Below are 17,186 nucleotides of genomic sequence, written 5' to 3'. Positions count from 1 at the left end.
TTTGTACTGCAACATCAAGATGCAGGTTTCATCAGTTAACCTTCCATTAGGGAAGGATTGAACCAACTTCCCTTATGGGGATTGAACCATATATGTTGTTCCATATCCCTTTTATTGTTGCTGTTTTCTGTGTGATGCTAAGATGAATTAAGATAAACGAGAAAAGTCCATGTCCCATTTGGAAAACTCAGTTTTAATGAAGATTATCCAAAACAGCATCCTTTTTTTTAAAAACCTGGTTAGCAATAGAAATAGCTAATATTTACTTTCTAAGCCAACCTCTAATGCAGGGGTTCCCAACCCTCAAGCTGTGGACCGTTACTGGTCTATGACCTGTTGGGAACCGGGCTGCTCAAGCAGTGGGCGAACATGCAGAGCTTTATTTGCACATGTGTTAGATTTTGTTGCGTGCACAAAACCATCTCCTCCCCCGCCGCTGGTCCGTGTAGCCAAAAAGGTTGGGGACCATTGCTTTAAAGGATCTAGATAAATTTATGACAAAAACAGAAGCAATATGAAAAGAGCCTATACACTCTTGATTGTCATTAGTTTATTTCCTGTTTCATTTCACTTTTTATATGTCTTTTCCCACAAAGATGAATCAACAACTATTTTCTAGTTCTGCAATATTTGTGCCAAGCATATACTGGATCCATGCCTTTAATGAATCCATTCTAAAAATCCAATGATAAGCTTGGGTTACAGGTGGAATATCCTTAGAGGAAAAAGACACTTTAGCGCCATGGTGCTGAAAATCCTTTTCAGAGGAAAATTGGTATTTAAAGACTCCAAGGCAAATCGGACAGGTCTGTGTGTAAGACAGATGACTTACGCTTGGACCTTTGTATCCTTAATGGTTCCACATGGGAAGACTACCCAGCAGACTATACGTATCGGGGAGCAGGAAGAACATCCACAGTTGATTATTGGATAATATCATACGACCTCCTGAAGTTCCTGCAGAAGATGGAGGTAGATTCGCGACTGGAAAGCGATCACAATCCACTAATCCTTACTTTTACATTACACAGAAACTGCTAAGGGCTGGCTCAACCTATCTACCCAGGTTAGAGAACCAAAATACCCAGATTAAAATTAAATGGACAGAGAAAAATGCAAAGGAAGTTACTAAATGGAGGTTAGCCCCTGAAACCATAGAACTACATACATCTCTATTAAGGAATAAGTTTGAAGGATCATACTTAGAGGGGTTTGAAAGTTTAATTTTAAATTTGAAATCGGTTCTCACTAACACAATACTAGCTCACCCCAAAAAGCCGGTTTTAAAGAATAAAAAATGGTTTGACAGGGATTGCGTGCAACTAAAAAAAAAACATATAACAAGGAATACAGAAAAAGTAAAAATGCCCCTTCTGAGGATTACACTCACTGCTTAAAGCAGTTGAAGGCACAATATAAGACTCTTCTAAAAGAAAAGAAAAGGGCGGCTCTGAAGGAGTCTTGGAATAGACTAACTGCATCAGTCAGGACAAAAAATACATCCCTTTTTTGGCACATCACCAGAGGGTTGGGGAAATCCCCCCTACCTCCAACTAAACAGGTACCAATCCATGCCTGGGAAGAATATTTTAGAGAGCTATATGCAGACCCCGACTATGTAACTAATGAGAGCCAAATTAATTTGGACCAAACCCGTTATTGGCCCCTTGTTACACCAGGCGAGATATCCTGATTGATTGGAGCCCTCAAGGCTAATAAGGCACCTGATGCTGACAATGTCCTGCCAGAAATAATAAAAAATAATCCCAATTGGTGGGCTCCACTTTTAACATCTCTGTTTACATTTATAGATAGAAAGGGCCATATGCCAAGAGACTGGGGATTAGCCATTATCATACCAATCTATAAAAAAGGTAGAAATGACCCAGGCAATTATAGACCCATTCGTCTTCTGAGTGTTATTAGTAAAATGTATACCAAACACCTAAACTATAAACTTCAGGATTGGCTAATTTTTTTTGGGGGGGGGGAATAATTAAAGATGAACAAGCCGGTTTTAGAGAAGGAAGATCAACGGTGGATGATATCTTGGTACCTCACCATCTAGTACAAAAATACACATATTAAAAAAATCCTCTCTTTTTGTGATTTTATCCTCTTCCTTGATTTTAAGCAGGCCTTCGACTCAATATCTAGGAACACCCTATGGGAGAAATTAAAAGGCACTACTATCAATAAATGCCTCCTTTTCCTCATACAAAAATTATACGCCAATTCCACCTTGAAAGTGAGGTATAATCCTCAAAGGACTTTAACCGGCTCAGTAAGGGTATAAAAAGGGGTACGGCAGGGTTGCATCCTGTCCCCCTCCCTTTTATATCAACCCCCTGATCGATCTCTTACAGAACCCTGATCTGCATCCGCCCAACCTAGCACATTGCAAAATCCCGATGCTTCTATATGCCGACGATGCGGTCATTATTTCACAAACTCCTGTAGGATTGAAGAGAGCAATTAGGACAACACTTGGCTACTGCAGACAGAACAAGTTGGTCCTTAACTTTGATAAATCAAAAAATTTAGTTTTTGTTAAAAGATCCAGTCAATACTCCTGGAAAATAGAAGGACATAGTTTGGAACAGGTTAGAACATTTAGATACCTTGGGGTGGTTTTCCACTTGCAAGGGACATGGAAGGCACACCTGGCTCATACATTGCAAGCAACAATAGGTCCTTAAATGCAATTAAACATTATTTTTACACAGGCGGAGGTCAATTAGTACCTGCTGCCTTAAATCTTTTTGAGGCCAAAACATTGGCGCAAATTCTATATGGGGCACAAACAGGAATCCTTGCAAAGAAAAACTTGCTTGAAACCATACAAACCAAATTAGCTGCACCCAAAGGAACCCCAAATGCCCAATTAAGAATTGAGACAGCCATGCTCCAAATTCAGGTAAGAGCCTGGAAGATGATGATCATTCACTGGCTTAAAATGCATTTTTTTTCAGAGGGACTATGTCTGTTAGTGCTGACTGACAACTTCCCTTCCCCCTGGAAGCAGGCGATTGATCATAAACTGGGCTCTTATGGGCTCTCTTCGGTATTCTTAATGTCCCTAGGCTTTGACCAAGCAAAGTAAGTAGTATCCAATAGAATAAAGGACATGGAGTTCCAAGAAGAACTAAATAGGTGTTGCCTCGCCACAGTAGGGATAGAATCAAACAGGGTGTGTGGGAATCAGCAAGATATCTGAATGATCTGACCTTCCCAAAACAAAGAATAGCTTTCCTCAGAGCGAGATTTAACATTCTTCCCTCAGCACTCCTCCAGGGCAGGTATAAGAGAACAATAGTAGAACGGGTATGTATATATGTTAAAGGAGAAGTCAAAGACATCTCACATGTTTTATTCTACTGTGAGTTATACCAAGTTTATAGGACAGCATATATTCTCCCCTTATTAGAGAGATTGCCAGGGAGGGCAGACAATTTTTATGTAGGCTTTCTCCTCCAAGACTCAAACCCTTATATCACACATGCAGTGGCAAAATACTGTGTTGCGACAATGTCCACAAGAAAAAAATTGGTTACAGATTTATAGCCATCAACTTGTGCCAATTTTTGGAGATATCTCTAATAATTTTTGGAACATTATATTTACTCACACACTTAACGGCTTTCCACTCACGTAAACTAGGGAATGACCCTAACATTTTGAGAACATGTATTTTCTTAATAGGGATGTTATTATTTACTATTAATGTCAGTAGTATTTTTTAATATATTGTAAAAAGTGACGTCTATTGCTGGTCTATGACCGTAATAAAGTTATTATTATTTCAGAGGAAAATTGGTATTTGAGTCTAAAGTGTGCGCTCTTACAGCTTTTCTCCCTTTAGAATCCTTTTGGTGGCCAAATTTTAATTTGTTTATTGTTAAAAGGATATTTGTGACTTAGGCTTTGGCTAGATTTCAGTTTTTTTCTTGCTGCAGGTAAATGTTAGGTGGACATTGAAGATTGTTAATTGGATACTTTTCATAATTGTGATTAGATGTAATTTGATTGCGATTGATACTGAACTGCAGAAATAATTGCTGAGAGATTTCAGTGGGAATAGATTGGCAGCTTCTAGAAAAATCAAGTTTGTGATGGTAGGATGTTTTCAGGCAAAATTTCGTAAAGTAGGAAATATTGTGAATGATAATAGTCACTTTCTACTATGTCATCCCCTGATATTGTAACCATCTTTCATTGTGGTTTTATATAGAGATAGGATTATTTTAGTGGCATGTCTTAATTAAGTGTTTATGTAGATATTACAAAATTAAATATATTAACAACTGTAATTGTGACCAGAATTTCTGTTGTTAAACAAGGTGGTTGTTATTGAATTGTGCTCAATTTTATGAACTTTTTGCCACAGTTGTTAAGCAAATTACTGCAGTTATTAAGTGAATCATGCAATCATTAAGTGAATTCGGCTTTTCGCATTGACTTTGCTTATCAGAAGCTGGCTGGAAAGATTGCAAAAAGCAATTATGTGACCCTGTAGCCATCATAAATACCTGCCACTTGCCAAACACCCAAATTTTGATCACCTGACTGTGGGAAGGCTGCATTGGTTGTCAGTGTGAGGACTGTTGTAAGTCACCATCCAACAATGAATGGTTGCTAAACAAGGACTACCCATATTTTGTTACATCTATCTTCAAATACTTTGATTTCTAATTTAAGTGAGTAATTTTCTCACAATAATATATACCATCCAGGACTATAAAAACACATACATAAACTAAAAATGAATATTATAATTGAAATATCTTGGTTTGTAGCTTAGAATTTTGTATACAACATTTAAAATACGAAAATGTACTTACTCAAAAGATAAAGATTTAATTTTTAGAACTGCTTTTATGTTTTTCAGGCTCTGTGTGAGTGGATTTCCACGACAAAATGAAAAATGCTGGAAGGAAGATGGCTGCAGAGTGGTACTGGATCCTGACTTCATGGTTCAGTTACTCACTGGAATCTATTATGCTGTGTATGTATCTAAACTTTGGATAAGGAACAGTTCTTTGTTTTGGAGCAAATTATTCATATTTTTACAGGAATAAAATGTAACATAATTTTTTATTAAAGTAATAACAGTGGACAGCAGAGTTCTATCAGGCAATTTTTCTGCCTTATTAGTTAGCTGTCTTTTGAAAATATTTCATTGGTCTAAATGCAAGTGAGTGTGCATACATTTGTCTAGTTTAAAAAACAGCAGTGAATGGAAAGGAACCACCTGAGTAACCCTCTAGCAGAGTACTTAACACCTTTTTTTCATTTTTTTTCTTTCTTATTATAATGGCAAAAGATAGCTCAGGACTGTATAGGTTGGAAACATGCAGATAAGGCCTTCGTCCTGCAATGGATAGACAGTGGCTAAAATGATGATAATAATTATAATATTTGTGCTATGTTTTGCTGTGAAAAATGGTAACTTACATTTGTTATGAAGTTGTTTAACTCTGGAAAACTTCTACTTGATTATTATAAGTTGCACCTTTCCTAGATTGAGGGGTCTTACTCATGGTCACTCCCGCCTTGGTCACCTCACTGTTGAACTACTGTAATGCGCTGTACATAAGATTGCCCTTGAAGAATATCCAGAAACTTCGGCTGGTGCAAAATGCAGCGAACACACATTATATCTCTGCTTCACAAGCTACATTAGTTACAAGTTTATTTCTAGGCCCAATTCAAGATGCTCATGTTAATCTTTAAAGCTTTCATGGTATGGGTATTTGTGGGATTGCAATAGCACTTAGACTTACATACCGCTTCACAATGCTTTACAGCCCTCTCTAAGCGGTTTACAGAGTCAGCATGTCGACCCCAACAATCTGGGTCCCATTTTACCGACCTCGGAAAGATGGAAGGCCAAGTCAACCTTGAGCCAGTGAGACTTGAACTGCTGAACTTCTGGCAGTCGGCAGTCAGCAGAATTCACCTACAGTACTGCATTCTAACTGCTGTGCTACCATGGCATGTTATGGGTTTCGTCATCTAGGGAGCTGCATTTGGTAGGCCCTAGGCATTGGGCCTTTTTTGTTGTGTGCTTATGTTGTGGAATATTCTCCCCCTGAGGTGACGTTGGCCACATCATTTCTGAACTTTTGAAGTCCTTTAAGACCTGGTTATGCCTACCGAACTGGGGATCCCAGGGGATGGGTGAACTTGTGAAGTGGCTCAGTTATTATTAACATCCCTTTGTTTCCTATGTCAAAAATGTTAGTAATGAAATTATTCTGACTGAAATGTACAGATAGAGCAAGGAAGAATTGTACCCAGGAGTCAGCTTTTTACATAAGATCTTACAGCTAGCACTAGCAAAATCAAAGCAGCAGAAAAGGGTCTATTTGGAAGTTAACTGATAGGGGGAAAGCTCATAATCATAAAAATAATGCACTGTGTTATTTCCTTTGCATCCATATATAGCTACAATGGACAATGGGAACTTGGTCAGGAAACGCTGGATGATATAATATATCGAGCTCAGCTTGAACTCTACTCTCAGCCACTGCTGGTAAGGGGATAGGCTGTAATCTGTTCATGAGGTTTAAATTGTGCATATAATTGTAATATTAATAGTGAACTCTGAATGACTTATGTAATATTCTGAAATCTTCCAAAGGAACCTTCAGCAGAATACTTTGTGCACCATTGTAACAAAATGTCATGATAAATTGTAAACTTTGATTTCATCCATTTGGCTATAATCCAGAGTTCCTCACTCTCTTATAAGGCAAAGGTTAGCAGAATATTGGTTAAAAAAGAGGAATAATTAGAGCTACATTACTTGCAACCATTGTTTGACTGCTACTTGCAGTGTGCTTTTTGAAAGTCCTCTTTTGTGAACCATGCAGATGTGCACTTATGTATTGTTCATGTATACAGTAATCCTGAACTTACAACGATTCGTTTAGGATGGTTTGAAGTCAGTGGCACTGAAAAAAGTGACTTATGACTGTTTTTCACACTTACAGTCATTGCAGCATCCTCATGGTCACGTGATCAAAATTCGGATTCTTAGCAACTGGGTCATGTTTATGATGGTTGCAGTGTCCCAGGGTCACGTGATCTCCTTTTGCGACCTTCTGACAAGCAAAGTCAGTGAGGAAGCCAATTCGCTTAACAACTGTGTTGCTAACTTAACAGCTGCAGTGATTCACTTAACAACTGTCTCAGTTGTTAAATGGGGCAGAACTCACTTAACAACTGTCTCGCTTAGCAGCAGAAATCATGGGCTGAACTGTGGTTGTAAGTTGAGGACTACCTGAATGCTTGTTTATCTGCATTTTGCATATCTGTTGGGAAGACTTACAGAATTACTTGACAAGCATACGTTTAGATGCTAACAGTCTAGTAATTATGGTACAACTTGAATTGGACCTCTCTCTGAACTTGAACAGCATGATAATTATTTCAAGAAGTGGCATAATCTTCCTTTTCCCCTCCAGCTTTTATGAACGTAGGTCGATTGCACTGGCCTTTTGCTAAATACATAAACAAGATCTTGGAAAAAGAAAATGTCCATTTTCCTATGTCATTTGTTTTTCTTTACTTACAATCATGCCCAGATTGGTTTCTGCCTGTTTAAAGAGACACTGAAAGGGCTAAAGTCTTCTCCTGGGAAGCCACATTGCCCCAGTAACCATCCTCTCTATGAACCCTCAATATACTGTAGCTTTCTCTTCTAGAATGGTGGTGGGTAGAGTAATTGGTCTTGAAATTACTAAGAACTGATCTTTGTAAGATAAAAAACAGAAGCTAAGTTCTGAACATACTTTACAAAAAGAAAACATAGGGATATGGACTTTTATACAATTTGGAAGAAAATGTGTGTGTGCTTTGCCCAGATTTAATTAAATGTTAACTTTTTTGCAAGGGAATTACCTTACCAAATGAGATTGGATTTTTTTAAATCTTTCCTTTAGATTAAGTTAAATGCTTGCTTGATGAATTGCTGGCTAGATTATAATATACTTCCGAAGACAACAATTTGAATGCTTATTTTGTTATTAAATGTTCCTTTAGTAAATAAATAAATGCACTACAAAATCGATTTTTAATAAAAAAATAAATTCTGCTGATAAGCTTCCTGTAATATATTTAAAAAGCCTAAAGGTAGATTGAATTTATTTGAATTCAGCTTTCATTTTTGACCAAAATTGAAAAAGCTGAGGCAAACACTAAACTGATGGAAAGTCTTTTTTGATTTGCTCATATTGTAATAATATACTAAGTATATTAATATTATTAATAATAAAAAATCCATCTTTTTACAAAATGTACTTCTCTCCATTCTATTCTGAATTTTTACTTTAAATGTTTCGCTTTCTTGGTCTCCTTTTTATTAAAAAAGAAAAGTAAGGTGCTTGCCTCCTTATAATTCAGTCTATATCCTAGCCTTAGTCGTAAAACAGGATGTCTGTCAGTGACCTTCAGCTTTCTGGATTATTATTTTTTTTAGTAAACCAAATTTCATATATTTTAAACCGCATATATGACTGAAAAGAATTCTACATGGTTTTAAGGTTGTATGCATGCTCTGGAGCTGAGAAGTTCCCACTTCCCCCATATGGCTCCCAGAAAATCAAAAGCATTCCCTTTCATTTTTATTGAACCCTACATAGTTTATTATGATGGACAAAGGGTGGTTGGTTTGCTTAGACAGATTCTATAAAGAAGCCTTTCCCATTTAATGTCCCTGGAAACAGCATTGCAGCTCAGAGAATTACCACCTAGCATGGCTATGAGATGTGCTTTTAATCAATCAAAAGAAAAAAAAAATTGTGAGCATTTGTGCTAGAACTGGTACAAAAATTGTTTTTTGAGTTAGCATCTCTAGACAAAGCATACTTCAGATTTTTCTACTCATTTGATTTGACCAATGGGCATGGGAGAGTAAAGAAAATAATATCCTGTTGCGAGGTTAACAAATCATGATTGACAGCAAGAAGGGTGCATGTAGAGGAAGTCTGGGGAAGTCTCCATGTCTAATTCTTGAGTTGTGGCACAGTAAGATTTTTCCCAAATAGTGAGAAAACTATACTGTTGATTTTCGGCAGTTATAACACTGAAAGTACAATCCAAGGAGACTTTGATAGTGGCTTCATATCTTCATCTAGAGTTTCACAGTAGCACAAAGATTAGTTAAATATGTTATAGCAAAATTAAAATGGTACATAATTTGTCAACTCCATAGGTAAAATTTGACAGAAGATAGAAGGGAGTACATATCCTGATATGGAACTGCAAAACTTAAAAAATGCAAAGATTTATGTTGAAATAATTACAAAGATAGTAGTTGTTTAACATAAATCCTAAAATTTGGTTATCACTGTTTTTTTCTCTAGTCCTTCTTTAATTTCTTTCTGATTGCCAACCTATTGTAGCAAAAAGAGTAGCAAAACCTGGGGATGGAGTTCAAAAAAGGTTCAGCCTAGAATCTGTACAGGGAGCTAAGTCCAACCCCTTTGAATTCTGTTGACCTTTTCTATTTATTTATTTATTTATGAGACTTATATACCGCTTTAAGTGCAAGCACTCTCTAAGCGGTAAACACCAGTAAGCAATGTATATATATATTTACATTACCCCCAACAATCTGGGTCCTCATTTTACCTACCCCGGAAGGATGGAAGGCCGAGTCAACCTTGAGCCGGTGAGATTTGAACCGCTGACCTGCTAAACACAGTCAGCTAAAGTGGCCTGCAGTACTGCACTCTAACTGCTGCGCCACTTCGGCTCTGTAGGTCTAACTCCTAGTAGGTGCTAACCATTAGCTGAAAATATTCCTGTGCATAGGCAGGAGCAGCAATAAATCAGTTTAATTGGACCTTCACGTATGGACCTGATCTTATGTTCCTGACACTTACACAGCATTTTACTGTTGTAATAGGTTGCAAATGCAATGAAGAATTCATTACCTTTTGATGCTCCTGATGCATCACAAGGAGGACAGAAGGTTTTGAAAGTAGAGGTTACTCCAACAGTGCCAAGAATTTCTCGGACAGCTATTACAACAGCTTCAATCCGCCGACATCGCTGGAGAAGAGAAGGTAATTTATAATGCAAAGTGAAGATGGTAATATGGTATCATTCCTCTCCACTGGCAAATATTAGCTTCTAAGCCTGAGTTTGATCATTAATTTCAGGTAAATAGACATTCAGAAAATAATTACCTATGTATATGTACAAATATGGAATCATGACTGCACACTATAATGAAGTAAGAATTCTTCCTATTTTATGTTTTGGGAAATCTAGAAAAGCTTAAGTGATTGAAGTGGTATATGATGGTATGGAAATTGAATGGTACTTTAAAATTTTTGTAATTACTTTCTACTTTCAGGGGGTTGGATCTTTCTGCTTTTTAAAAAATTGTTGAGAAGGTCATTATTTTGATGGTGTGTCGGTATTTACAATTCCTGAGCAAATCCAGCTAGATAGTATCTCTAAAAATTTAGAATTTTTGTTCTTTTTCAAACTATTTCACAGTGTACAATCTATATCTGGCCTGGGGATGTGTGTTGCTGTTTTTTTAAAAAATAATGGTATAGAGGTATGTGTAAAATTCCAAACTAGCAACAGAAGCTAGACAATATTGAAAATGTTATCTTTGTTTTTTCATTGATAAAATGGTAACTGGTATTATAATATTAATTCTTACTAATGTTTTCAGGAACTGTGCTCTGCAAACCTAATGATAAATCTCAAATATTTTGTGTGAGGGATAATTTAAGAACCTTTTAGTTTCCATAGGCAACAACTTCAAATCTTTTAAAGTCACTCTTGCCAGCAAAAAGAAAAACAAATGTTAAATTGGAAACATACCAATTTCTGTTAGAAGAGTTTGTCCTTTGTATGGTTTGATTATTTTTTATCAATTATATTGGTAAATATATAGTAGACTGCAAAAACATAAAATTTGAACTTTTATTAAACGTTAAATTCCTTGTTAGATATTTATTTATGTACACTACTTGCTGATTCTGCTTTTTGTTTTCATTCTGAATTCTTGATAATAAAAACAGTTAATCCCATTTTTACAAATCCTTCATCATGTACAGCCTTACTGCAGAAGTGTTGCATTTAATGTCTTCTTGCACGTGGTACATCATATCCATTTATTTTTATGATGCTGTTCAACTTTCTTTGAGAGAAGTGCAGGTGTGGTTTTGTGGGCTCAAGGTACACCTTCATTTCCCTTCCTGGGTTGTAATGATTAGGGAAAGAGTAGAAAGACACTAAAATATTATATGTTGAATCCCAGATGGCTTTGACTTCTCAAATGATGCTGACATGAGCATTCCTGGATCTCCGATCCTGCACGGCTCCACAGACCTAGGGATCAAACGCAAGCAAGAGTGGGACGTACTGATGCTCAGGACCCCTGAGCATGGCTCACCGGAGCCCAACTTGACACCAGCCACAAAAGAGGGTAGGACAGAGATAAGGTGGCATAAGTCAGTAAAGCCATTTCTTGGGGAAGATCCTGGCTCTTTCTTCCCAAGCAGAATTCACTTTTGCTTTAGAGTATGTTCCATTGACCACAGGTATACTTCCTTCTATTTCTTTCTTTCTGCACATATCCCTTTATGCCTAGTTTTAGGGCTAGAATTATTTATTCTAACATTTTGGACTTTGACTATCTGTATAATATCTAGCTTAGCATGGTAAATAATGTGATAACTTTGGGATCACTTTTATTGGAACATGTGGATGATCTTGTGGGATGAGGGAAAGATACTGCTTAGAGAACAATCACACAAGAGAGGGAGGAGACCACAGTCGTTTAATGCTCAAGAGGAAAAAAAAAAAACGTAGGAAAGACCCTAAGGCAGGAATTTTGTACCTTCAGATTTCAAGATGGATGTCAGTCCTTCTGGGTAAACCAGACAGGAAATCTGACTAGATGAGCAAAATCTACTTTATTTTAAGACTATCTTAACAGAATCTTGTAAGTCTGAATGTACAGACTTTCCGCTGCTACTTTTAACCATCTGATCAATTAGGGCAGGTCTTCCTAAGTTTCTTCCTCAGACAGTTAAACTCCTCTTGTCTGATAGTTCCATAGGCAATCTCTTTCTCTCATCCTCCAAGGTCATCTACTCATTCTATTACATCCTGGAACACCCTTTTAGTGAGCATGTTAAGTATGCTAAATGTATGTATGTATGTACATATATATATGCTGGAAAATTTGCATAAAAATACAACTCCTGGGCATGTCTATGGTATAAATAAAATACGAACACCAGGAGAGTATAAAGCTTGGCAGCTTTTAGTAAAGTATATTTTTATATTTATACTCTCCTGGTGTTCGTATTTTATTTGTACCATATATATATATATATACATATATATATACACACACACATACACACACACACAATAAAAAAAGTGTCAAATAAAACTATTGATGCCCTGGAATGCTTTACAGCATATACAATGATTTAACTATAATTTAGTATTAGAAGGGAAGGGGCAACATTTCTCTTAACTATTTTATACACCAAACTTCCAGTTCATTGAAATGTTTAATCACCTGCTCAGTGGACTGAAGTGGAATTAAATTGCCATTGTGCTATTTATAAGATTGGGTCTCAAGGTAGCATAGTATAAACTTGAAGAGAGAGAGAAAAAAATCTTAATAGCCCTGTATAGTGGTATTCTTCATATTAACTCTTTACTAAGAGATTCTCATTTTATTCGGTGCTTAATCTACTGTCCCCTTGGTCCTGGTGCAGACGTATTCAGATAGCAATGCATTCTAAGTTATAATTATAAATTTATACTTTGCTAATCTGCATATCTCCCTGATTTATTTCTGTAGTGCTTCTCTTCTGTCTTTAGTGTAGTCTTTTTGGCACTGCTGATATTTTAAGCCTTTATTAACATTTGCAAATTATGTGCTGTACATGCTTCACAGTTACTCCAAGGAAAGCTATATAGGAGATGACCAAGCTGAGCCCGAGGGAGGGGTCAAGCACGTCATCATCAATCTCGAGTCCCTTCGCAGCCACAAGAGATCTAAGTCCAGCCCACCTTGAATTCCGTTGACTCTTATCTACTGCCAATTTGCTTGGACTATTAGTAGTTCAGAGTCTTGTAGAAAACATGCATTAAACCTGTATTCATTTGAACCGCCTTGGCTCCTGATTTCCTGCGCCTGACAAGCTGACAGCAAAACAACAAGCAAACAAACCCTTTAGAATTAGCATTAGAATTAGGATTCTTTGTTTATTGCATCTGAATCCATCATGTGCAATCAGAAAGTTCACAGTGTCCAAAGAAGAGAGGCATTATTGGAAAACAATGGAAGCATGAAATACAGAATTTACTTCTAGAACTGAGTGAATCTGAGCATGGTCAGTAAATGAGCCCTAACCACAACTTTTCTCCCACTGGTTTTATTTTGTTGTACTAACTACACGTTGCATGTGCATGACCAGAAGAAGGTGCAGAAATTCCCAGACAAATTCTCAAATCTTCTTTTGAAAAAGAATTGCTTCGATGCCACAGTACTTCTTTCTTTAATATGTTAGATATATTTAGATTATGTATTGTTGCTTAAATGTTTTCTTGATAAATAAAGTGAACATAACATACATAAAAAAGTATTTTAAAAATCATATTTTTTGTGAACAATTTTTTTTTGTTTTTTTGTGATCTGAGATAGGAAAAGATTAGGGTTAGGGTTAGGGTTAGGGCATTGTCTTAATCATAAAAGGAAATCACAGTTTGTTAAATTACTCTTTTTTGGTGATCTTGCTGATTTTGCATGAAATTCATAAATATTCCTTCTTTTTAAAATTGTGTAAACAAAATGACACAACCTTATCTTTCTTATTATGCTGCTCTACGATCATAATAGAATTATTTTCATTTGAACTTTCTTATTTATTTATCCTTGATTTTGAATATTCCAGTCTTTATAGCAAAATGCTTGTAAATATTCTCTGTAAGTTAATAAAAAGTAGAATCATAATGCTGACAGGATTAGTGTGTGTATACTCCTCTTATACTGATTATGTAAGAGAAGCTTTGAATATGAATAATAACGTTGGGAGCATTGATTCAACTCTGTTGAAATATCTTTTTGAGTTTATGTTTCTCTGACAAGCTTTATTGTCTACAAAGACTTTGGTTCAGAGTATACTTGAACTTTTTTTTGTGTGAGAAAAATAAGCTTTTCCCCAAATGACTTTGTTCCCATTGAAGTCAAGGAGTATATTTATAGTCATTAGTAAATCTGTATATTGCCCAAATCGAAGTTCTGAATACGTGATGATGGCTTGTGAGATCCTCCCTTGCATGTTGTTTTCTTCATTTTTCACTTTCCAAGCACTGCTGAGCTGCCTTGGCCTCTGCATGGTGGTGGCATTTGGAAAATTTACGCCGAGCCTCTCTGACTCTTTTCTCTGAACGGAAGGGATAATTTTGCTAAATTATACTAAATAATAATGTTGCAAACATCATTGACAAACCACAATAGTGATAAATATTTCTTCCACTTTATGCTATTTTATCCTTGCAAAATGATTGTAAGGCTTAAATTGTATCCATGGAAATTGACTCGGAAACACCTCTGGTGATTGTGTTCTCTCCGTTAAAGTAAGGAGGGGCTAAGAGAGGCGGTGCTGGGAAGACGGCCACTGCTGCTGCTGCTGCTCAATCAAAGTCACCTTCACTTAGCTTTGCATGGTGGTCCAATAAAAGAGTCTAAAAGGCACATTTGCTTTCAGGACTTTCTTTTATTTCAGATGGCTTTTTAACTTTTTGTGTGAAGAATACCATATGCAAAGTGGCTTGTTTTTTTAAACATAATATTTTACAAGGCACAGTTTCTTTTTCTTTTAATCTAAGGGGCCTTCTTATTTTACAGGGCACTGTTAATGTTTGAAGTGTTAAACTGATGAAGTAAATGAGTCAGTATTGCTGAGAAAATAGAAAAAAAAATCCTTTCAGTCTGTAAAATGGGCATTCTCTCAGCTGTCAGATTTAATTCCATTTGTCAATATAACTACTTTGCAGAGGAGATTTTTGACATGGAGGAGAAGTGATGTATGTCAGGATAATTGTAAGCTGAGGATTACTGTACAAAATAGAACAGTATTGCTTAATTATGTATTAATTTAGAACAATGGTGTCCAAAGCATTAATTAGAAGATAGAATGATCTGAGAGCACTTGGTTAGCTAAAAATAAATAAAATTTTACAGACACAACATCAGCTATGGAGACTTGCTTTTGCTTTGTAAATAATCTGTTCTCTTGTTTATAATACATATTGTGCTAATTCCATGATAATGGGTCAGTATTTGTAACTGTCCAGAAATAAAAAAAATAAAAATATGTATATTTAATTAAATTTATATGCCACTCATCTTACCATCCAGTGCAACTCTGATAGGCAAAAACATTCTTACAAAACCCCACAGTGACACATGCACACACTATTAAATACAGACATATATAAACTAATACTCAGATGCTGACATTCAGGAATACTTGCATGCATCAAAATCTCCATTTCATAGAACCCCTACAAATACTGAAGTAGAACTGCCCCTTTGGTATTTAGGATAGGCAGAGGTACAATTTGAGTTAGAGTGGAAAAAATGAAATCAAATAAACTAAAAAGTGGCCAAAGAACTGATTATTCTCTATTTAAATGAATTCTGACTTAATTTTATGTACCAACACAGACATTCTAGGTTGAGCTTTAGCACTGAGAATGGCAGGAAGATAAGCATTCCTCAGAGGTAAACGTTCTCTCTATAGTATTTAATACACTTATTAATAAGTGCAGCTAGGATTATAGGCATATACAAATTTATTATTATAATTTACGTATTAATAGATGTATAGTAAAACATGAATGGTTTATGACTTTTTGAGAAAGGTTATTCTTATGGACACAGTCCTAGACACATTTTTTTTTTAAGAAAGCTAATCCATTTAAGCATTGTGTAACAAATTCATTCTGTTCCAGACTGCAGTATAAAAACAATTACAACAAAAACACTGGAACTTGAAGTTTTAAGTTTCTCCAAAATGTTTGCAACATGATTTTGCTTAAAAAAAAAAGTGCAATCCTACCCGTTTTTGAAATTGAATCATAGTATTGTAATTTTTTAATCTGGGGTCTTTGATATTTTCAGATACTGACGGAGTCAGTGGAAGAGAAGAGTCTGTGAACTTCAATGATGCTGACGAAGGGTTTTCCTCTGGGGCATCACTTAGCAGCCAGCCACCCGGGACCAAACCTTCATCCGCATCTCAGAGGGCCAGTTTAAGAAAAGGAGTTGCTGGGCTTTTGGCCAAGGATAAGGAGATCATCTTGCCTACCAAACCCACAGACAGCCCTCGAGAATCTGCCCATAAGCAGTACCTGTACCAGTCAATTGACCTCAGTACAGATGCAATTGAAATTACTCCCACAAAGAAACATTTGAATTTGCCTGCTGGGCAGGTGGTACCAAAAGCCAGCAGTGTAAGCCTGATACGAACTGCAAGTGCTTCTTCCAGTAAATCGTTTGACTATGTGAATGGTAGTCAGATGGGTTCCAATGTTGGTATTGGCGGTGATGGTGTTACTAACTTAGCAGCTGGCAACTCCAATCGTTTTTCAACCATTAGTCTACAAGAGGACCGGTTAAATCAAGCTGGAAATGGTAAAGATGCCCACTCACCAGGAGCTCCTCTGACTAAGCAGTCCCGATCCCCAAGTTTCAATATGCAACTAATATCTCAAGTTTAACTTGTTTATACCTTCCTATATTTTTTCCATCTGTCCAATTCTTTTTTGAGCAACATCCACAATCTTCATCCTATCATCTGAAAAATCCTGGCTTCTATGATCTTGTTCGATTCATTTATATACTATACTATATTTTGTACTGAAACAGCAATAAAACCTCATGTTTTCGCCCCCTCTCCCATAAATGTCATTGTGAAACAGTATAAAATATACTTTATGCCTTTTCCAAGCCTTTGGTTCTCCTTGGGTGATGTGCAATCCATTATAGGCAGATCAGTTCCCATTTCAACACTGTGAGTCTTGAGAAGATTAGAGGAAATGGAGAATATGATCCCTATCAAAATGAAGCTTTGGCTTTCCTGAGAAATAATAAACGGGTTAGTTTTCTCAGTCTAAAGTTCTGCAAA

At 36.4% G+C, this 17,186-nt stretch overlaps 1 protein-coding gene across 11 annotated transcripts in view; it reads left to right on the top strand.

The window, feature by feature from the left end:
- FAM126B (family with sequence similarity 126 member B) overlaps positions 1-16,954 on the top strand; it is a 51,674-nt gene extending 34,720 nt beyond the window's left edge. For 9 of the 11 annotated variants that reach the window (XM_039354000.1, XM_039353937.1, XM_039353991.1 and 6 more), the window contains 5 exons: positions 4,889-5,005; positions 6,448-6,535; positions 9,914-10,073; positions 11,288-11,455; positions 16,181-16,954. In XM_039354000.1, the coding sequence (XP_039209934.1) occupies positions 4,889-5,005; positions 6,448-6,535; positions 9,914-10,073; positions 11,288-11,455; positions 16,181-16,779 (1,132 nt within the window). In that variant the 3' untranslated portion in view covers positions 16,780-16,954. Of the gene's footprint in view, positions 1-4,888; positions 5,006-6,447; positions 6,536-9,913; positions 10,074-11,287; positions 11,456-12,946; positions 13,386-16,180 lie in introns of all 11 variants that reach the window. The other 2 variants (XR_005557971.1, XM_039354006.1) reach the window with 2 other exon arrangements.
- The last annotated feature ends 232 nt before the right edge of the window (positions 16,955-17,186 follow it).

This window comes from Crotalus tigris, unplaced genomic scaffold (assembly GCF_016545835.1).
Source record: "Crotalus tigris isolate CLP2741 ecotype Arizona unplaced genomic scaffold, ASM1654583v1 scf7180000017568.12009008, whole genome shotgun sequence".
NCBI classification, from domain to species: Eukaryota; Metazoa; Chordata; class Lepidosauria; order Squamata; family Viperidae; genus Crotalus; species Crotalus tigris.
This window is presented reverse-complemented; position numbering and strand designations above follow the sequence as displayed.